Consider the following 23,948-nt stretch of genomic DNA (forward strand, 5'->3'; position numbering starts at 1 on the left):
TTAATAACGGAAATATTTCATGTACTAATAATAGACACAAACTTGAATATAAATATTGATATGTTACTATGTGATTGAATGATTTTACATTAAAAATAAAATAATAGTTAATTATTTGATCACACTCCAACGGTTGCACTTAGACATTTTTTTAACTGTAGACTAAAATCCCAAAATTTTACATTTTGTAAACAAAACTATTTGATAGGATTAAGAGATTTAAAAACTGAAAAGAAACCTAAATAGTGTATAATTAAGAATTTAATTATAATTAAAAATTAATAAAGAATATGATAAAACAACATGATTCATACCATTTTCACTATCATACTTTAATTTGGTCTCCTTGCAGCAACGGCCTTTTGTAATTCGTTCTTCTGGCAGCAGCCTTTTGTGCCTACAAAAGCAATAAGCTTATTAATAACGAAAATATTTCATGTCCTAAAAATAGGTAAAAATATTTGTTAGTAAATGTAGAATAAATGGGAATGAATAAATAATGTAACAAGAAAAAAGTAATGCAAATCAAATTCTCCAAATTAATAGTGTTGGCACATTTTTATGTACAATTAATTGAAAATAATGTGCATGAATGAATGAAAATGGAGTAAGTTCTGAAAATTCATCAGAAAAAATACCTCTTTGATCATAAAGTACATACCTGTTCATTGAAAAACTCTTCCATTGTGGTATTGAGGTCGCCATTCCAATGTCCAGTACCTTCTTCGGGAAAATCTTTGCTAAAAAACACTTCTTTAAGGTTGGGTGTCACTTGCTCTCCAAAACCGAAGGTCTTCATTTTTCCACATTCATATATCTCTAATCTTTCCAATTTTGGGAATTCAATAGTACATGGCCCAGAACTAAAACAAGTGAGGTTTCGTAGATATTCAAGTTGCAAGTGGACCAAACTAGAAAACACAATGCTTGTAGATGGCTTTTCTTTTTCTCCTTTCTCATTTGTGATTATTTCTTGTATTTTAGAGCAGTACCTTACCTCAAGACTTCTGAGCTTCACCAAGAGTTTAGCAATTGAGGGAGTGAAGAGGATTTCTAAATTATTACAAGTATTTATATCTATAGAAGTCAGGTTTCCCAAGCATGGGGAGGTTATGGTGTGATCTAACTCTTCATCCTCCGCTTCTTTCTTCTCAAAGATCTCTTTTAAATTATAGCAGAAATTTATATCTATTTCTTCCAAACAAATAAGGCTTTGGAGTAGAGTTGGTGAAAATAGTTTTATTATCTTTGAGCAAAAGGTCAGTTCTACACTCTTCAAGTTGTGGAGGCTTATGGATTGATGGTCACCCCTCCATATATGTGACGTCTCTTCCAAAGATTCCAAATATAGATACTCTAATGATGAAAGTAACTTGGTTTCGCCCTTTGCAATCTCAATCTTTTCACAATCAAATATATACATCAATGATTTACACCTTTTCACTCTAAGAGTTCGAAGATTTTGAAACCGTTGTAGCAAATAACTTGGTGCAATATTTAGCAAGATGTCGCAGCTATGCACTTTTAAAACTCTTAGTTTACAGAAAGACTGAGCAAGAGGCTGTCCATGACATAGTTCAACAAGGTTGGAATTATCCCTAATGTGCAATTCCTCTAAATTGTGGAAAGTTGAGTTTGGTGTCCATTCCAATGTATTGAAGAGATACCTTATCTTATCACAATCTTTGATCCGGAGATACTTTAATTCATTGAACACTTCTTCAATTAGGTCATTACTAAAACTCTCTAAATCAACAATATTCTCTAAAGTTAGACTTTCAGCTCTTTTGACCAAACTTCTAAGCTCATCATATATCATTGAAATGTTAGTCCCTGTGATCTCCATATTTCTTGAGTACAACACTTTACTCAAATATTTTTGAAATCGAGATTCACCCCAAATAAGTGGACTATGACTTATTACTAAGGTAAAGTTGGACAGTCTTTTGAATGACAAGAAATTTGGTGACAAATCAAGCTTACTTGGAATAAAAATATGTAACCTAGTCAATCGGGACAAGGCCTCTAATTCGACAAGTTTGGCATTGCTACCATTTTCAGATTCCCATTTAACAAAATGATTGATGTACAACTCCTCTAACTTTCGAAGAGAAGATATAACACCACAAGGTATAATTTCTAAATCCATATTATTCAAATCTAACAACCTGAGGTTAGTTAATTGACTAAAGGATAAAGGGATCTCCTTAACAAGTTTAGAATCAAAAAGAGAAAGAATTTCAAGTTTGCTTAGCCTCCCAATTACTGATAGATCAACCAATTTGGAAGCACTAACATCTAATGTTCTAAGATTTGTGAGAAATGAAAGTGAATCAGACAGCGTCTCAATGTATGTTCGTCCCAAGTTTAAAACTTTGAGATTTGGTATTTTCTCAAAGAAACTACTAGGGAAAACAAAACTTTTATTTTCCTGTAGCAATAAAGCCTCCAATTTTGGGTGTTCCAACCCATTCGGTATCTCCCCAATATAATTTCCCACTAATGAGATACATGTGAAATCTTCAAATGTATCCCTATGTCCCCATGCACCATTTACCATGCACTTGTAGTTGCATCTAGGAGCTCTAGCTATTGCAAAATCACGAATAACATCATGCATTTTTACATACATTTTACTTTCTTCAATCAAGAAAAAAGAAGAGGTTATGGTACTTACAATAGCATGAACCTTGTTTCTGACATCCTCAATTGCCTCAAGAGTATCTCCAAACCACTTCAAACCTGTCCAATATCTAGCCAAATCTTCAACAGGAATTTTGTAATCCTCTGGAAATAAGCTACAAAACAAAAAAAGTGATTTTGTCTCCTTTTCTAGGTAATTGAAGCTAAATTCCAAAGATGAAAAGACTTCTCTCTCCAATTCTGGGATGCTTGAAGGGGTAGACATTTTTAGTTGTCTTATTGCATTCCTCCACTCATGCTTGTTCTTATCTTTTAAAGCTGCTGCTATTGTCACAATTGCAAGTGGCAATCCCCCACATTGAGTAGTTACCTCTCTTGCAGTTGGGTTAATATCAGAATTTTCAACAATTGTGCCCGCAATCTTGCTAAAAAGCTCCCAAGATTCTTGTTTAGATAAAATTTCAACCGTATATATCTTTTGGCAACCCATTCTATTACATACGTCTCTACTTCGAGAGGTGATTAAAATTTTACAACCTCTATGGTCAATCCCAAAAGGAATACCGATCTCACCCAATTTAATTATCTCCCAAACATCGTCTAATATTATGAGTACCCGCTTCTCTTTCTTGATTCTATCCCACAATAAACTTGCTCTTTCTAATTCAGAATCTGTCGGAAGAGATTTCAAACCTAACATATCAGCAATCTCACCTTGAATCTTCATAATGTTAGAGGTTCGAGAGACAATCGCCATCGCTACAGCATCATACTCCTTGGCTTTTTTCACCTGGTGGCCGATTTCTTTAACTAGTGTGGTTTTACCGATGCCCGCCATCCCACATATTCCAATTTTGTTGACATTGTTAGCATCAATTAAGGCCTTCATAACTTCCTTCTTAAATGAATTTCTAGATTCGAATATGCTAGAATTAAATACCTCAGATGAAGATATAATTCCAGAGGGGGGACCAGAACAAGACACATTTACAAGATTTCCCAATTCTTGAAGCTGATCAGAAATCGCCAGAGTATGCTTTTTTGCCTCCATACTGAATCGATAACGTTGGCCGAGATGAATCCACCACCCCTTGAGGGACCTCTTGTTGGCTTTGCCTTCATCTTCCAAAAACTTTTCAGCCTTTGCAGAAACATCATCAACTTCAGCTAACCACTTTTGAACAAAATCAGAGATGATCTCTCCACTTCTTTTAGCAGATTCGATTTTCTTTTGCACCATGTCTCTGCTATCCCTCAGCTTCTCAGCTTGCTTTTTCAATTTTTCAACGTTGTCATTGTAGTGAAACAAATAACCAAGTTGATCACCAGCAGCTGCAAACACATTGTCAGCTACCTTCCCACCAACAGAAGTGACGATCTCCATGGCTTTTTTTTTTTTTTGGGTACAAGGACAGGGTTGTGTTTGAAATGATGAGAAAAAAAAAAAGAACAGAAAAAGAAGGAATATATAAAGCAAAGAGAAGTGATGTTGAATATAATAACATTGATTCCATTCTTTGCCTTTGATCTCAAGACTGCTTGGTTCCATCTTTAAATCAATGCAAAAATATTTTGGATATAAAAAAAATAAGCAGAAATATTCTTGTCTTCAGGAAGAGAAAATCAATTTGCATGCTGTCAATCTGAATTTTCTAACACAGAAAATCAATATGTGCTTTGCTTTCAGCCATTCACTTGAAGATGCTAAGGAAAAATAAAAGTATAAACTTAAAATTTAAGCCAATAAATATACAATAATATTTTATGCACTAACAACTGCTACAAACACAATTACAAACATGTGTACTCATGTTTATACTCATTGTTAATACATATAATTATATATGTCTCTGTGTGTGTTTGAAATCCTTTTTATGTACTCCTGTTTGTGTAGTAGCAATTGATACATACACAAGGTACAAGTGTTGATGCATTATTATCTGATTAGGTATTACTTTATCTTTAATTTAAAATCACTCATTTTTATTTACATAATTAATAATTAATTGTTACAAAATAATAAAAGGAGAAAAATAGAAAGAAGAAGGAATATAGCAATGAAGTAAGAAAAGTTCAGAATGTATAAAGCAAATTAATGAAGGAAGGTATGTAATTTATCTTTGAATAATGATGATTCCATCATTTGCCTTTGCTTTCAAAAATTGCTTGATTACAAGATCAATCTTTTCTTTACAAAAACAAAACCACAAGAAATATGAAAAGCAAAAGATGCATGATAAAAGCAAGAGGTTAAAATGAATGACATGTTAAAAAGTAAATAATTGAGAAATGATTTCATTCTCTGCTTATGCTTTCAAGTATAAGGCTCAAGCTCTTATAATTAATATCATATACCAAAATTTCAATGGATTGATGTAACATCCCATCCACTTTGCTTGTGGGTTTTGTTGATGTAGGTTTTGTATAAGGGTGTTACGATGACATTCCACTAATTACAATCTTTGAGTGAATACAAACTTTATTTCTCTTGAAATTTAATATAAAATACAAAATTTGATACAGTAACACTTCGAAAATATATGTGTGATAAAATCTAATAGATCCAATATTTTATTATATGGAGATTGTTGCAGCAAGTTTAAAGACATGAATTCAAAAAAAAAATTAATGACTAATACTCTCTAAATTAGCAATTTTACTTTATCTCCAAAAGTGTAACCTCGAATGCATGGTATCACGTTCAAGTTTGAGTAATATTCAATGTGCTAATTGGTACAAACATGTTCATGTTTTATCATATAATTAGATAATACACTAAAGTTTGTGATTAGATAAGTTTGAGTAATTTATTTTATATTTAATTTAAAACTAATACACTCTAAATTAGCAATGTTTACTAAAGTTTGACTCTCAGTTTTTTTGTGCGAACCTTTAAAACCTATCATATGTCATTGAATTGTTAGTCCATGAAATCTCTATATTTCTTGAGAACAAAACTTTACTTGAAAATTTATCAAAAAGAGGATCTATCAATAAATGTACTATAAACTATTGTTAAGCAAAAGTTGGACAATTTTAGCATTACTACTACTTCCAGATTCCTATTTAACAACACAATTAACATTCCCATTTAACAACACTATTAACATTCAACTTAAGAGAGGACATAACATCAAGACGTAGTAGTTTTAAATTCATATAATTCTAATGGATTCCTAGTTGTTCCCGTGATGAAAATTTGATCCACACCATAAATTGTACAAAATATCTCATGTTCCGATCAATCAAACAATTGAATCACATGAAGAGAACTCAATATTATTAATATGACTACATGCACTCAATTTCATTGGTTATTCAAGGTGTCGTTACCTCTTCAATACAAACTTTACTTCTCAATTCTCTAAAAAACCACACTCCACTCATTTCCTCTTTAAAAAGCACTCTTAGTCATCACTTCTTTGCTTATTTCTTCTTCTTATGCCACGTGATCTCTTTTTGAAACTATTTTGCCATTAGGCTCCTTTCCCTTCTCTCATGCTCCCTTCCTTTTCCTAGTATATACTTTGAGTGGTCTAGCAAATTCAAATCTAACAACTTTAGATTAGTTAATTGACAAAAAATGCACGTTTTTACATAGCAATGAAACCATGTGAACATATTTTTAATATATAAATGATGTGTTATCATGAAATTAAGAATAAAATAATACTCAATCACACAATAATACATTATTTGTGTATATAATTGTGTACTTAAAAAAGTGTATATACATAACATTGCTCTTTATATAGTCATGGTGGATGCTTCTTCAAATGCTCCCTTACAACTCTAGAATGTTAAAACCTCCATACAACTAAAAAAGAGAATCCACCAAAATATTAAAACCGAGTAAAAGGTACTCCTCCTTCAAATGGTTCAACTAAATAACAATTGAGAGGTAATAACAATTAAATGTACAAGACATATAAAACAGATAAAAAAATTAAAAAAATCAAGGGCATTGATATTCAATAAGAGAAACTAGGTACATTAATAGAGAGCAGTGAAAGAGATATGATACAGTATTAACCAAATATTCAAAAAGGCATTTAAACTTTGTATTATTTCCAAATCAAGTAGAAAGTACTTGGTTAATTAATCATTGTTGATTTAATGATTATACACTTAAAAAGGTTGTCCATTCGACTGCTTATGATTATCACATCATTGTTAATGCATTTAATTATACTCTTCTACTATATGTTGAAAGAATTAATTTTATATTAAGGGAAACTTTAATTACAACAAATGAATATAAGTATAGCACCACACACACACACACACACACACATATTTAAGCAATGTTTTGTGTACATATTTTTTTGTATATAATTTAGATATACAGATGAAGTATCATTATGTGATTGAGTGATATGTTATCTTTAATTTAAAATCATTCAATCATATAATGACACATTATCTATGTACATAAATTATTTATCAAAAATGTGTACGCATAGTTGTTTTATTTTATATATATATATATAAATAATATTATATGTACACATTTAGGTACACAGATGATGTGTCATCATATAATTGAGTGATATTTTATTTTTAATTTAAAATTATTTAATCACATAATGACATATCATCTGTATACATAAATTTTGTATCAAAAGTATGTATGCATTTGAAATCTTTTTTATGTTAAATTGTTGTATATTTACTAACAATTGACACATACATGGGCACAAGTGTTGATGCATAATCATATGATTAGATGTTACTATATTTCTAATTAATAATTATTTGTTATGAAATGATGAATGAGGAAAAATACAAAAGAAGGAATATATACATGAAGTAACAAAAAAGAAAAATTAAGAATATATAAAGCAAATTAAGGAAGGAAGGTATGTAGCTTATCTTTGAATAATGATGGTTACATCCTTTGCCTTTGCCCTCAAAATTGCTTTGTTAAAAGATTAATCTTTTCTTTGCAAAAAAAAAAAAAAAGCACAAACATAAGAAGTATGAAAGCAAAGAATATATGATAAAAGAGTTTAAAATGAATAACATGATAAAGTAAGGTATATAATTAAGAAATGATTTCACTCTAAAATTTCAATGGATTGATGATCTATTATCAAGATATTGTTCATTTTGAACACATAATTTGTCACGACATTCACAACGTACCTCAATAGTTTAAGAGCTCATAAACTATTTAATTATATACCCAATAATTCTCTCATACTTTGTTGATATGAGATTTATCTAGGAGTGTTACATTTAACTTATCACTAGACTCGGCTTCCCTGATAAGGTTTTTCTTATGCACATGAATTTTGATTTAGGATTTAATTAACAATCCTAAATCAAAATTCATGTTAGTCACAATGCAAGGCAACACATGTAACAACAGTTTAACATAAACTGTTGATGAGTCAAAGTAAGAGGCACTCATCTTTCTTCAAATGGTTTAACTCAATAATAGGTAAGAACATTTTGATGTGCGAGACACATAAAACAGATTTTTAAAAAGAAGTCCAAGGCATTGATGTCCAATAAGAGAAACTAGGTACATTAATAGATAATGGTGAATGTAGTATCAATCAAATATTCAAAAAGGCATTTAAACTTTGCATTATGCCCAAATTAATTAGAAAATACTTAGTTAATTAGTTTTTACTGATTTAATGATTAAACACTTAAAAAGGTTTTGTCATCGACTGCCTATGATTACCACATCATTGTTAATGCATATAATTATACTATTCTACCAAGAGCAATATTATAAGTACACATTTATTTGTGTTAAGATTGCTTGTACTTTATGTTTAATTCAAAATTATCACACACATTAAGTGTGTACCCAAAACATATATACATAGTTCTATTATTCTACTAAATGTTGAAAGAATTAACTTTATATCAAGGGAAACGTTAATGATAACAAATGAATATAAGTATGGCAAGATACGAGTACTGCTATGTGTATAAATAATGATCTATCATCTATGATTGGACAGTCAAAAATTAAAAATAAAACGACATCTAATCATATGGTGGCATATCATTGTTTGTGCATAATGTTGTGCACATAGTATTATTGAATATAAAATTTAACACAAAATAGGGTATATCAACACTTTTGAGTGTTGACTAAAAAACCCTAAAATCTAATATGTTTTTAACCAATAATAAATTAAAATTAAGACAGAAAATTTTTAACATAATTTATTTAGAAAACCAAAAGTCTAAATCTACAATAATGATATTATTTGAGCGCTCATAAGAAGTTCTGACAAAATGGCAGAAGTGTCTCCCTTAATTGCCTTTAAAATTTGTATTTGTTAAGGTTATGTGACTTGATTTGTGTTGTTACAATATTGACATCGGAGAGAAGTGATTGCACTTGGATTACAATTGTTGAAATCATAAATGTGATAAGATTAGATTTGAACTGCGTTTTAACTCATCTAAGCGAGTTTGAACTCGTTGAGATTGTTTCAAATATGTTCGAACTTGGTTTGTTTAAAAGAAGTCGAGCTTGACTTCGGCTCAAATTCGAGTATGAATCAAGTCTTGAACTCAATTCAGTATTAAAATGATATCATTTTAATGCATATTATCAAAACAATGTCATTTTAATCAATTTGTATCAAATTTTTTTCTAACTAGAGAGTTTTACAAACTAAACATTCTGAAAGCTTGAACTCGAAAATATTGAATGTTCAAGCTCATTTGAATCTAACTCATTTCGGACTTGTTCAAATTAAACTTAAATTTGAGCTTAAACAAACTTGATTTAAATCTAATCCTAAAATATGGTTACAAGACAATATCGAAGAAGTTGTGATGGATATTATCCACTATTTTCTTATAATTACTTTTTGATGAAATCATGCATTGATGGCATCTTCTCTCAACTTGTGGACTAGTATGAAATATTTGCTCCTTTTGATATTTTTGAAAAATAAATTTGATACAATCTTAAATTTATATTATTTTATAATGCTAAAGAGCTAACTTTAAGCTTTTCATTTATCTAAACAACCATTTTGACAAAAATAGTGGGATAGATAGTGCTAAATGCAAATTGATTTTGTCAAATTTATACAAAATTGTTCAAGGATTAGTTCGAGTGGTGAAATGAAAGGGCCTCCGTGTGAACAGCCAAGGTTTGAATGATATGAACTCTCTAAGGCGTAACAAAATAATATAAAGTTTCTTACAGTAAATTTGAGCAAAACAAATTTGATAAAATTTACTAGAGCAAAACAAATTAATTTTCAAATATATCACAAGGGACAAATTATTTTTAATATATATCATGAGGGGCAAATTTTTTTTCTTACCTTGTGATATTGGAGTATGAGAAAAAATAGTGACATAAGATTTTAAGGGTATGATTGTAGAGCCGCTCACTAGATCCAAGGTTTATCATATTTGATGTGATTAGTTTGGTTTAGGGTTAGATTCAAAGCAAGTTTGTTTGGACACGAAATGAGTTTTATTCAAACAAGCTCGAACACGAATATGAGATAACAAGCCTAAGCCCGATACAAGCTTAAGAGTACAAACAAAAACAAGCTCAAACCTAAATAGATGCCTTGTTGGGCTCACATAGCTAAGTTTTGTTAATAAATAAACTCTAAAATGACGTCGTACAACCGAGCCTACTGAGCCTGAGATGTGAGCCCAAAGTTGATCAAAGCGAACTCGAGCCAAAATAGATGACTCCGAACTAAGTGCGAGTCAATCATTAACACTAAAATTATAAAATAAGTCAAACACGAACATGTGTTCAACGAGTTCAGCAAACCTGAGCCTCAATCTTGACTCTCCTAAAACAATCCAAAAACAAGCTAGGCCCTATTCAGACTCAGCTCAGTTCATAACCAACCTAGTTTGGTATCAATGAGGCAGTCCAACTTAATATTTATATTTAGTCCATTCATAATACTCTTCATTACAAAAAAAAAAAAAATCTACCAAAATTTTGATACACTCTAAAACGTAAACATTCTTCCTCTTAAATGTGCGAAAGCTTTGTCAACTGGACATTGTCATAATTTGCTCAATCAGAAAATATATTAAGAAAATAATATATTTAATTTTTATTTTACAGTAATTTTAAATATTGTTACCAAGTTCATAAGATTCATGGTATTCATATGTTAATTTTATTGTAATTAAATTTCCTTAATATAATTTAAAATTTTTTATGACAAATCCGATTAGAATGGTAGAAATCCTGGAAACAATGAAATTCACCTTAGAGTTACAACCACTACAATAAATTCGACGCAACGTTGGATGCAGTATTTAGTGTCTGTGGAGCGATCGGCCTCGTCGGAGAAACAACAGCGTACGACATTGAAGGACAGAGAGACGGTTCGTAGAGGAGGTGCTGTGGTTTTATAGCGTAGCGTCTTGTTGCAATTGAAAGCGAAGTCGAATGCAGAGAAAACGAAGAAAGGAATGAAGCTAGGCTTTTTACGAGTTTGAGGGTTGAACTAGGAAACGGAGAACAGGGGTGACTACGTCGTTGTAAAGTATAATTACATACACTTAATAATAATTTTTAATGGATGTTTAATTGTATTATTTTGTTTGATTTATGAAGTAATAAAATATTTTGATTATTTTTTATTATTAATAATAATATAATAAATAATATAAGAGATAATTTGATTATTAATCGTGATTTTATTATAATTGTATTTTTATTTATTAATTTTTAAAACAAAAATATTTTATTTTTTATTAATATAATAAATAATATAAAAAAATATTTTAAAATAATTATATCTAAGATATTTAAATAAAATAATATCTTAATATTTAAATAAATTAATAATAATAATTTATATTTAATAATATTTTTATTTATTTATATTTTATATTAATATTTTATCTTTTATAATAAAATATTATTTAAATTAAGCGTATCATAAGTTTCAAAACTGTTTCATAATAGACATGGTAACAGGAATAACAATGTATGATATCATCATAATAAAAAAGAGACCTGTCCCACCCAAGATTTGCCCAAGGACATGTTCCATCTCTTGATTATATAAATCACATTTGTCACCCAAAATCAACTTTCATTAAAGAATCTTGTCACAATAAGAAAGTTGAATTACTATATTATTTATAATTTTTTTTCAAAATTATAGTATTATTGAAAATTAACAAAAAAAAAAAAAAATCTTGTTAAATATCAAACTTGTATTATCACTCTCTTTTTATCCTTTCTTTTCATCCTTACCTTACTTTTTCCTTTCACCATTAGGAAATTTATTTCAAGTTCCATACCCACTAATTTTCCCCCTTCCAACTTCATTCTCTCAGAGAAATGTATTTGAACAAATAAATGTTGAAAGATTTTGAGATGTATCGATATTTGCCCCCACTAATTATATAGTGTTACAGGGATATGATAAATCACTTTTAAGATACATCAAAATTCTTAGAATAATAGTCAATATTACTAAATATTCTCTCAAAAAAACACAAGAATGAATACTATTAGTGTGATATGTTGAACTAAAGAGAAAGTAAAATTGTATAGAGAAATTAGAATTAATTAAAAAATCTGATTCAAGTCTCAATTTATAGACATGAAACGACATGTCTATTGACACCAAGAGGCATGATTTTTTAGCTAAAAGTTATGTTTTAAAACATAACTTTTCAATTAGATATGTTCAATCTTGGATTATCATAACTTTTAGTTTAAGTTGAAACAACGTAACTTTTTTAAGCAAAAATTATGTCAGTTTTGTAAGATCATGTTTAGTGTCAAGAGTCACTACGAGACTATATATATTCATGGCTTCATAAATTTTGCTTTCAAAATTTCTCCAAACTAAATACAGTCTACTAACCCATATAACACTAATTTTGATTTTCGATATCTTATTCTACTAATCTCACACTAGATGCTAAAAGTATAAACGATAGCATCAACTTCCACACCCACAATTTCACACCTTGAATTCGAGTATTGGATAGCTGAAATTCAAGTCAATTTGACCCCAAATAAAAATGCCTTGGTTAATGTCGAGCTCAAATCAATCAATATATATATAAATACAATAAAACTATGTGTACCCATTTTAGGTATACAAATATGTACATATTTATATATGTTATCATGTGATTAGATGATTTTGAATTAAGAATAAAACAATAACCAATCATATGATAAACATATGAGTGTGTATACATTTATGTATCTAAAGTGAATACATATAGTATTGTTCATATAAATATAACTGTCCACAAGAAAAGCTCATATGTGATAATGCTAATGAGACATTAGTGTTGATTATAATTTGAATAGATTAAAATAATATTATTTTAACTACCATTTTAATAGGCTAAAATAACTGTAAATCTTCCAAACTTGAGCAGTAAATTTAAAATTTGAAATTTTTATTAAATTTCCTTCTTGGGGGGCCGCCGCCGAAGAAGGAAAATTCCATCCATGAAAATGATAAGGCTTGGCCAGCTGACAGCAAAGGCTACCACATTAATTTGCATGTCATTTTCTCTCTCTCTATTGGAGTCTCGTCCAATAATTTCACTCCCGTCTAATCACCTCCAGCTCCTTTTGCTTCTACTTTTAGACTCCTTTTCCAAACAAAACTATAGCTCAAGATAATCAGAAACCATTAGCAGAACACAATTGCAGTGTCAGTATTAAGATTTCTTTGATGGGCTTTAACCACTTTCTTCAATGGCGACTTACCCTCTCAGCTTCTCCTTCTTCTTCATCTCTTCATCTCTTTGTATTCTTTTGATGCTTTGTCGCCGTCCCATCACTCGTTTTCATCTTCTTCTCATTTTTCTTCACTCTCTTTTATAACCCACTTCTTTCCTCCTTTTTTTTTCGTTCTTTGTTGGAATTGGAAGAGTTCGGATTTTTTTGTACGGATTTTGGTGATGGCATCGGTGTTCATATACCATGTGGTGGGAGATCTGACGGTGGGGAAGCCGGAGCTGACGGAGTTTTGTGAGACGGAGACGCTGGAGACGGCGATTAAGGCGATTGGGGACTCGACGGAGTGTGGAATTCCGGTGTGGAAGAAGAAATCGCTGGTGGGGATTGAGAATAATGAGATGAGGCAACAGAGGTTTGTGGGTATTCTTAATTCTTTTGATATTGTTTCGTTTTTGGCTAAAGCTGAGTTTTTGGAGGATCAAGATAAGGCTATGAAGACTCTGGTTTCTGAGGTTGTTGTTCCTAATAATTCGCTGTTGAGACAGGTTGATCCTGGCACACGGTTAGTCTTAATTTTTTTTTTTAAATTCAATTTTGAATTTGCTTCTATTGACCTTAAAATTTTATTTGGAATTATATGTTAGTTTTAGTTACAAATACGAATACTGTTACGATCCAATATTTGATTTTATTGATTCATGTATCTTTATTTGACGTATTGATACTGGCAAGAACCAAGTGAGCGATGTTATAATTGATTTGATCAATGATAGCATTACACTTTGGTTAATTCTAATTCATGATTTGTGTGTTTGATACAAAAGTTGCGAGAATGACACACTAAAATCTAGTCGTAGAGATTGGAGAATCCTAAATTCTGAGTCATATAAAGCCCTACGCCTGACGACATACTTTCTGATGAGTATCAAAGTCCTATACCTTACACTTTAGATTGTAACATTATTCATATATGTAACTTAAATTTAGGTTTTTTTTTTTTGGCACACACACACACACACACATATATAGATATATGTTGAAAATACATGTCTTGGTGATAATGTTATGAATTGTGATGATTATTGAAGAGACAAAGTTTATAAGTTTAGTGTTTCTCTTGGAATAACTGAATAATTGAATAATTGTTTCTCTGTTGCCTACTTTGTTCGTATAATTATTTATCTATTTTTTGCATTTGTATACTGTAAAATTATTTTAGAATATTAGTATTTGGGTTGTTTTCTTGAAATGAATGCTTTTGATACGCATTAATTGTGTGTTCGGTTGTGATGATTCATGTCCATTTATTGGAGGTAGATATTTTTAGTTTGTCTTTTATAAAAAGATGGTGTGACATCGTCATATCAATTGGTATGGGATCACCTTTAATAATTTACGAGAAGGCACACTTATTAATTCTAAAAAGAATGCAATGAAGCTACAAATTGGTTAGAAGGGTCCCATTGACAATGATGAATTGATATGATGAGTCACAATAGAGATCACTAAATTCATTATCTCTTGATTTATGAAAACCTTTAATATCGTTTACTCTCTTGTGAGTTATGGATAAAATCTGTATGTGTCTTCCTTTTTAGAGTTCATCAATGCTCAATTTTGTTTGATTTTTACTTAGTTGATTTGTTTGATGAAATGATATCATATTGTATTCAGTCATGTTCATATTTTCGATTTTCAAAAAAGATTCACATAATATAATCCACTTTACACCATTTAAGTCTAAGACGCTCAGATTAGGACATTCATTTTGTTTTACTTTTTTCTGAACTCCCTTTATTAATGATATTTTTAGTGATGATCGTCATCTGATTTTTTTTTTCCCTTACTTGATCCTGTTGATGGCCTCTTATGTAACTTTGTTGGTCTCTAGTTTTGGCATACCAAATATGTGCACTGTTCTCTATTGCTACTTTTCTTTTTCTCAGTGTTAAAATGCACATTTTGAGGTGTCTTCTGGTTCAGTTGTGTTATTTCTGTTTTTGTTCTCTTTTACTTGAAAGTCAGCAATTAGTTTCTTTTCACTTCAATGGTAACTGGTTAGATATACTATTTTCTGGGTCACTATTTCATAAATGCAACATATGATTTTGCAGGAGGTTATACAGAGTATATGACATCCGGAATTTTATTGCAACCAATTTGATCTCATATAATTATGCTTTGTAAACGTCAATACTTTTTGTGTTTTGCTCAGAATCTCTCAAAATATTAATCGTTAAACATATGGTTCGATTTCATTTTTGAGTCGTGTTATCTTTCTGACTTATACTTAAAGGTATCAAGCTGCTCTTAGCCTGATAGCTTATATCTTTGATACTGTTTCTATTGCCTGTTACGATCATTAGCATTTAGTTCCTTAGAAACTGACTTCCAGTTAGGGGACTGATAGGTACCTGGATAAGTTCCAGCAGCAGTTCCCTTGAATGCTGGTGAATCCCAATATGTGCAATGAAATTCCAGATCAACACACACTATCCCCCTGCAATAAGAACCTGCTCTTATATGGGATATTCCGTGACAAGCTTGATTATTCCATTCACCTCTACTCATTCAAATATTCCAAGGTCTGATACATAAGTAAACACAAGCACATAGCATCAAAAGGGCTTCATTCCATCATCATACTTCCAAAAGTTCCATGTGTACACATTTGTATCACTGGATCATTGAATATAGAGGCTTTAAAAGATTACAGTTGCACAGTATTTGCTTTCAGAAGAATTTCAAATAAACTGCTATATAACAAAATGACCTACAGAAGACTCCTAGTTACTTCGAGAGGCCCACTTTTCCCTCCTAACCTGTGCTATCTTTCCTTCTTACTCTTTTCTGTCTCTTCAGTCTGTCTTTTCTCCCTTTTTGTTGCTCCCAGCTACCAACCCTCTCACAAAGGTGTCCTGTTCCTTCACTATGATTGGCTGCACTGATTCTTGTAAACTTGCTCCCTATTTGAGTTCCACATTATCAAGTGTACTCATTTCCTTGGCTTCCTTTTTGCTGTTTATTTGGGCCCTCTTTTTACGTGGAATGTAAACCCAAGACCTAACAGGGACAATCCTGAAAAGATTATGAGGGGGAAACTGTATATCACCCTGTGATCATGAATAATCTTTAAGGGTATGTTTGGCAATGCAGTTTACACTGGGCTGCACAGATTCCTTGCAGCATTGTCTTGTATTTAATATAGTATTGAATTGAACAAGTTTATTCATAATGTATAAGTTTCATTTACACTAAAAGTCTGATAGAAATCAAGTCAAATAAATCCTATTTTAATATTTTTATTTAGTTTTGGAATATATATGAGTTTTATTGATGATAATGAAATTAATTAGTAAATAGATATCTTTGTACTATTAATTATAATCTCTCCTAACCAATTATAGCAATTAGGAAATTAAGTCACAGTATATATATATATATATATTGAGTGAATCTCCCTTTGAATAGTGTGCTTTAACAAATACTAATATCTCAATTTATCCAATCTTTGCCCTAGCTGAAGTTGTTCCAAATGCAAAACAAGACTGATAACATTGAATGCAACTTCAGGGCGTTGTGCTATATAGTTTTGTCCAATAGACATGCTCTAACTATATTGTTTTTGTTTTAATATTTTTTCCACAGCGCATAATTGGTTGGCATGACTGTACAACACAAAACTTAGGGTTGAATTAAAATCTTTTATCCTTGCACTCAGCCCATGCTCACATAGGATTGGCTTAGAATTTAAAATCTTGTGGACTTTAGTGCAATAAGTAGATTACCATTCCCCTAATTTATTTTGTATTGTGTAGGCATAGAGTCATTGGATTTTTTTTCTATATTAAAAATGAACCATTACTTAATTATTATATTTCTTCTTTAGTTATTATGATTAAATCAATCATAGCATTTAAGTAATCGGTCCTACTTATTAATATATATATTTTAATTTACTATTGAAAATATAATATTTAGTGAAATCAAAAGTATTTATCATATAAAGATTGCCCAATTTGGCATGCATTACACTTGGTTGTTTGTAGTTTTAGCATATTGCATTGATGGAATTCCTATATATATATGAAACAATTGGAGGAAAAATTAAAAATTTTAAAGATTTAAGTGGGCTTGTTCATCAACCAACTGAATAGAACATCCAATGTTTGTATCCACTGCCAGGTTTTTTGACGTATAGTAATAAACAAGAGGGTGATTTTTTGTCTATAAGCTGGTTAATATTTTGGTTTTAAATCTTTTCTCTTCATAATGTTTACTTGATAGGCTAAAGTTATAGTGTTTATTAGAAGAATTGTTAATGTCATTGTGGTGAACGTTCATTATTGATAGCAGAACGTTGAGATTGGTGATGCCTACCATCTTTGAACTGAAAGAATGTTTTCAGGTGTGCTACATAGTTTTTGGTTCTAGTTCACTGAAGAAAAACTGGGGGACAATTCTTTTGACAAAGACTCAAGTAGTCTTTCATTTGTACATTGTTATTGAATGTATTTTTCAAGCACGTATTGTTCTCAATGTATTCCTAAAGGCCTTAGGGGAGTAATCTTTTGAGTTAGTCAAAAAAGGTAAAAGATAAAAAGCAAATCCTCTTTAAGCAGATCATATCTTTTGTGCCGTCTGCGTTGTGGAAGTGGTCCATTATGTAGTTGATAATAGTGATGCAGTGGAGATTCTAAAGTATGTAGTCATACTGAAAAAGTGTTATGATACTTCCTGGAATTTGCATTGAACCCAAGGGGTTTAAATTCTTGCATTTCTTGCACTGGTTACCAAGCTATGCTGTTAATTTAAGACTGGGGAGTTGGAAGGATAGATAGCTGGATTTTTACCGATACGTAACTGCACAAACAATCCTTTCTTGTAGAACTTCAGTGACATCAGTCCATAATTTTGGGGCTGCAATTGATAGATTCATGCGGTACCCTTTCCCGCAGATTCAATATAAAACCCATGATTAACTAGATCACTGAAACTCCTGTCTTAGTGGAATTTTTTTATCGGGGTGGGGAATATTTCCTGGTAGAGTGACTAGTCTTTTTAACTGTTATGATGCAAATGTGATATGTATGAGCATTACTGAATGGCAAGTCTTAGTATGGATTATTGCCTCTTTCACTTTCTTCCATTAAAGTTTTGCTGGTGGTAGAGAGTTTGTTTGCTTATGAAGTTTTTTATCTTTATTTTCAATGATCTTTGATTTTGTGTGCTTATATTCGTTGCTTGTAAGCGTTGAATAGTGTATGCAATGATTTCCAGTTCAACTGTCCTTTGCAGTGACATCTGTTTTGAGTTCTTTAATGTGTTACTAGCACATGGAAGAAATTCTGAATGTCTAGAACTTTTTTAGTTTGCAGGCCTTGCGGCTCCATGTGCCTTCTTGCCTAGTCATACTTTACTAATGGGGAAAAGAGTAGTAAATCTTTTTGCTTATAGCAGAGTTATTCCGTTTTCAATGTTTTTAGATGATTTATTTATATGCTTCATGCACTTCAGAGTTCTATGACAATCAATTTCTTTTGTATGCATAATGTTCACTTTTACTGACATTGTTCTGATTTTTTAATTCTGATGTTAGATTGATAGACGCACTGGAGATGATGAAGCAAGGTGTGAGACGTCTTCTTGTTCGAAAGAGTGTTGTATGGAAAGGCATGAGTAAGAGGTTCTCAATTCTTTATAATGGGAAATGGCTCAAGAACCTTGATCCATCTTATAGCAGTGGCAACAACCTCATTGCTAATGCAAACTGCCTATCCTCATCATCCACCTCCTCTTCCCAGGACAAGTTCTGTTGTCTTTCTAGAGAAGATGTCATTCGTTTTGTAATCGGTTGTCTTGGTGCTCTTGCTCCCCTTCCTCTTTCTTCTATCTCCTCTCTTGGAGCCATCAACCCAAACTACAGCTCCATTGAAGCCTCCCTCCCAGCCATCGAGGTCACTAATAAGTCGCCTGGAGATCCCAGTGCTGTTGCGGTTGTGGAGCCTACCCTAGATGGTCAGTATAAAATTATAGGAGAGATCTCAGCTTCAAAATTATGGAAATGTGATTATTTAGCTGCAGCATGGGCGTTAGCCAATCTTTCGGCTGGACAGTTTGTGATGGGGGTAGAGGATAACATGACCCCAAGATCCCTTCCTGATTGCTCTGTTAATTCACCGGTGGGAGAAGATAATACAGCCAGTGGGTTTAGTTCCCCAAGACCTAGAAAGTTCTGCAGCAGGAGCATCGGATTTAACCCTTCTAGTCCAAGCTTCAGTATCAGCAGGACATCAAGTTTTGGTATCAGCAGGAGTATGTACAGGGGCAGAAGTGCTCCACTGACATGTAAAATTACAAGTTCATTAGCTGCAGTCATGGCTCAAATGCTGTCTCATAGAGCAACTCATGTGTGGGTGACAGAAGATGAAAGCGATGATGTTTTAGTTGGTGTCGTTGGATATGCCGACATCTTGGCCGCTGTGACAAAACAACCTGCTGCTTCAAATCTGGGAAATCGATCTTATGAAGGGTTTGCAACTGAAATTCAATCTTGAATTATTCAATTTTTCTGTTTAGCCAATCTGCGACTTCATGCCTTAACTATAAAGAAGATTTTGTTCTGGGCTTTTAAATAATACTATGCTTAGTAACTTTGATTGTCATATATCGACATATGAACCAATTATAATGTTGTGTGCTATTTGTATGGTGATGTTATCTTCTCACTTCTATAAGCTTAATGATGTGATGAGTGTCGATGGACTTGAACTATCGGTTCGGGGAGTTTGCTTCACCGTTAAAGATCCTTGGTCAATTAGGTTTGGGAGTTGTACCACATAATACATGAGAAACAGAGTCTATGCACGAGACAAGAATTAGAACATTCTCTGAAACCATCTGCATTCCACATATCAAAAGAAAACTTGGGCTTACTTTAATACCGGTTGTGATAGGCCAGGTTTTTGAGGCTTGAATTAGACATTGATTTGGTTAACGGGTGAGTCTAAGTCTTGATTAGTCTTATTAATTGTTGAATCGATGAATTGTTTAAATAAATATTAGAATTAGAATAATATATAATTAAATAGAATTATAGTTTGGTGGTATACCGTGTATATTCTATTGATGTATCTCTCAGATACAGATGTGGCCATCTTATACACTTGAACCATTTCTTGTCCTGTATAAAATATTGGACTAAATTTAAGGGCCAAAATGATTGTTTCCCTCTCAAGGTAAGCCAAAATAACATATTCTCATTCTCTATCTTTTAAAAAATTTATTTTATCAGTAAATTACATTAGATGAAAGGACGAAAAAGTTATATTTTATAGTTTTCAATTCTACACTTTCTTTTCAAAATGGTAAATGTTTGGAGGGTAATTTATAATTTTTTGAAGGGATGTTAATGAAAATTTTAAGGGGGTTTGGAAATTTTAATAAAAACTTTAAGGGTGTTTTTAAATTTTTAAAATTTCTATATTGTTCTTGATAGTTTAAAAAATAACAATTATACCCTTATATAATTGAACAAAATATAATATTTTAAAGTTGGTTAAAGTTTTAATATTTTTTAAGAGTTTAAGTTATAAGATTTTTAATTGGTAAAGATATATTGATAATTTGACATTTATATTAAATATTTAAGATAGTTTTATAATTTTAATAAAAAAATAAAACAATAATTTATAGAAAAACTAAATAGAATTTATTAATGAAAGTATAGGATAGGCGAAAATTTGACCTTTTAAAGCTTAAAAGGTGAAAATTTATTATTTCATTAAACCTTAGTAGACAACATCATTTGTCATTTCATCAAGAAGATTATCCCATTTGAAGCTTGTGGTATGTGACAAGATAGAGAGCATTGGTATATTCAGAAATGCTAGTTTCATTTATCGGTTGCTTTAGTTGCGTGATTATAGATGAGTAAATAATAAAAGGCCGAAGGACTTATGTCCACCAAAATATTAGTGTTTTTCTAAGTTTTCATTCATTAACTTTAAAAAACTTAAACACTTACTTATTTATTAATTTTTCTAATTACTATGAGAAGTAAAATCATTATTTAGTAAAAATATTTTAAAAAGCTAAAAATTTATCACATTTTCTCTCAAATTTAAAAATTTAACAATCCTCCCTCTCCCACCCTATACCCAAAGTTTGAAAAATGATAAATTCCTTTTTGGGGTTTCGATCTCCTTCTATCCGATGAACGATGACTTCCCAATCATCAATGTTCTCCTTCCTAATCTCTCTACCATCCTCCTCTGGTTGTTTTCATATCTAATGAAGAAGGTCAAGGGAGGGTGGCAGAGAGATCAAGAGGGAGAATGTCAATGGCCAGGAAGTCGTTGTTTGTCAAAGAGGAGGAGATCGAAACCTTAAAGGGGCATTTGTCACTTTTCAAACCCTGGAATGGGACAAAATTGTTAGATTTTTTAATCTAAGGGAGAATGTGATAAATTTTTAGTTTTTTAAAATATTTTTACAAATGACGATTTTACTTTTAATAATAAATTGAAAAATTAATAAATGTGTGAATATTTGAGTTTTTTAAAGTGAACAGATGAAAACTTAGGAAAACACTAATCTTTGGGTGAGAATAAGTCCTTCAGCCATAATAAAAATAATGAGTATTAATTTTGGTATTAATAATAAAATATCATCATATGATTGTATAAATTTAAATTAAGAATAAAATAATATTTAATCACATAATAACACATTATCATAGGTATCTAATTTGATACTAATTATAATCGTAGTTAAATTGCATATCCATATTATGTATCATGTATCATATTGTATGATAATATACGTCTTTTTAAAATATTTTAATTATTGCATCATCATCTTGAAAAATATTGAAAACATTCTTTAAAATTTTAAAATTTATTAAATATACCCCTATCATGTAATTACTTCTCCAAAGAAATATGTTAATCTGTATCGGTGATATTTATCATATTGTATGGTGTCCTCACTACATCGTATAATTTTTAATACACTTAAGTATATTTATTAACTTTCACATATATCATATCATATCGTACAATGTAATACGTATATCATCCAATATATATCATGTATTATAGGATATTTTATTCTTTTAATTACTTCTTTTGAGCAACCATCTTTTGCATCTAAATTAACAATGACTTTGAAACCTACTCAATTTTCGAAGTTGGTTTGTTACTAATGAACTCTAACCTCTATAAATGACGCAATTATAGTAGTCGAATTACACATCATACAATATACAAAAACTTAATCTTTTATATTATATTATATAATATATCTTTTTTAAAATAAAATATTAAAAAATTGTAATTATCACATCATTATCTTAAAAAAGATCACAAATATCCTTTGAAATTTATAAATTTCTTAGATATAACAGACAACATCATCATTTCTCTAAAAATATATATTAATTCGTAGACATAATATATATTATATCATATTATACTAATATTCAATACATTTTAATATATATTATTTTTCAATTGTATTATATTATACAATATGTATTATAACGTAAAATACTAATAACCACAGCTTCTTGTGGGTTGTACTCTGATCAACGTTCTTACCATACTAGACATATGACAAACTTCAAACCTGTTCACGAGAAGCACCCATGGCCTAATGGATAAGGCGTCTGACTTCTAATCAGGCGATTGTGGGTTCGAGTCCCACTGGGTGTGCTTCAGTTTTTTTAATCTTTTCTATATTTCCTCTTCTTTGCTTCTAATAAAAGGCCCAACTAATCCCAATGTCAAAAAGGGAACGTTTTGTGCGGGACTCAAATGAAAATATCGGCTGGGAAATTAAAATTTGTTACAATGTCAAAAAGTTAAGATATTATAATATTTTTAATTATTTTAGTTTTTAAAATTATTATATTACTATAAATTTAAAAAAATTATATAAGACCCATTTCTTTTCAAATCCTTTGATCCTCATGACCTTTTTCTTTGTCTAACTCACCCCTCTACCATACCAACTAGGCCATTGCCACCAATGTGTTCTTTGCCCACCATCTCTCATCACTTCGACAAGCCTAGTCAACCTCATCACTACCTTCTTCTTTTTCATCTTCCTCACCGTCTTCTCACCATTTCGACAAGTTTAATCAATCTCCACCATTGTTGTTTTCTTTTTTTTCTTCCCTTACCATCTGCCACCTCTCTACTGTTTTCTTCTTGTTGATCTCGAGAAGTTTTAGTGGGTATTATGTCAATTTTGTGTAAGTACTAATGACCATTCCATTGATTTTAATGAGTTCTGATCACCATTCTATTGGCTTTTGAGAGTTTTAGTGACTATGATGATTTAAGGTGACCGTTAGGATTTTCATAATGATAGAGATTAAATTATAATTTTTTAAGCCTATAAAAAGGGTCAAACTATCATACCTAAAATGTTTAGATGAGATTTGTAAATGTTATTCTTTTTAATTTTTTTCATAATTTTGTAATAATTAAATTATTATTTTACCTTTATAACGTTAATTTTAAATATCGCTTAATTTTAGATAGTAAAATTTAATTTATGCTATGAAAAGTGGTTTTGAACGAAACATCGGGTGGGAAAATGTAATTCTCTATAATTT

The 23,948-nt window shown here is 30.8% G+C and overlaps 2 protein-coding genes and 1 non-coding gene across 3 annotated transcripts; 2 read left to right on the plus strand and 1 right to left on the minus strand.

Moving 5' to 3' along the window:
* Positions 1-325: 325 nt before the first annotated feature.
* On the minus strand, positions 326-4,027 carry LOC123204287 (probable disease resistance protein At4g27220). Its single transcript, XM_044620900.1, has 3 exons — positions 1,309-4,027; positions 662-1,161; positions 326-397 (listed from the first exon to the last, which is right to left on the minus strand). The coding sequence occupies exons 1-3, from the start codon at positions 4,025-4,027 to the stop codon at positions 326-328; spliced, it is 3,291 nt and encodes a 1,096-aa protein (XP_044476835.1).
* Positions 4,028-13,165: 9,138 nt separating this feature from the next.
* Positions 13,166-20,055, plus strand: LOC123209075 (CBS domain-containing protein CBSX6-like). Its single transcript, XM_044626817.1, has 2 exons — positions 13,166-13,889; positions 18,927-20,055. Exons 1-2 carry the CDS (start codon positions 13,549-13,551, stop codon positions 19,882-19,884), a joined length of 1,299 nt encoding a protein of 432 aa, XP_044482752.1. The 5' UTR covers positions 13,166-13,548; the 3' UTR covers positions 19,885-20,055.
* Positions 20,056-22,967: 2,912 nt separating this feature from the next.
* Positions 22,968-23,040, plus strand: TRNAR-UCU. Its single transcript has one exon. It is a non-coding gene; the product is annotated as a tRNA-Arg (tRNA).
* Positions 23,041-23,948: the final 908 nt, after the last annotated feature.

This window comes from Mangifera indica, chromosome 2 (genome assembly GCF_011075055.1).
Source record: "Mangifera indica cultivar Alphonso chromosome 2, CATAS_Mindica_2.1, whole genome shotgun sequence".
NCBI lineage: Eukaryota > Viridiplantae > Streptophyta > Magnoliopsida > Sapindales > Anacardiaceae > Mangifera > Mangifera indica.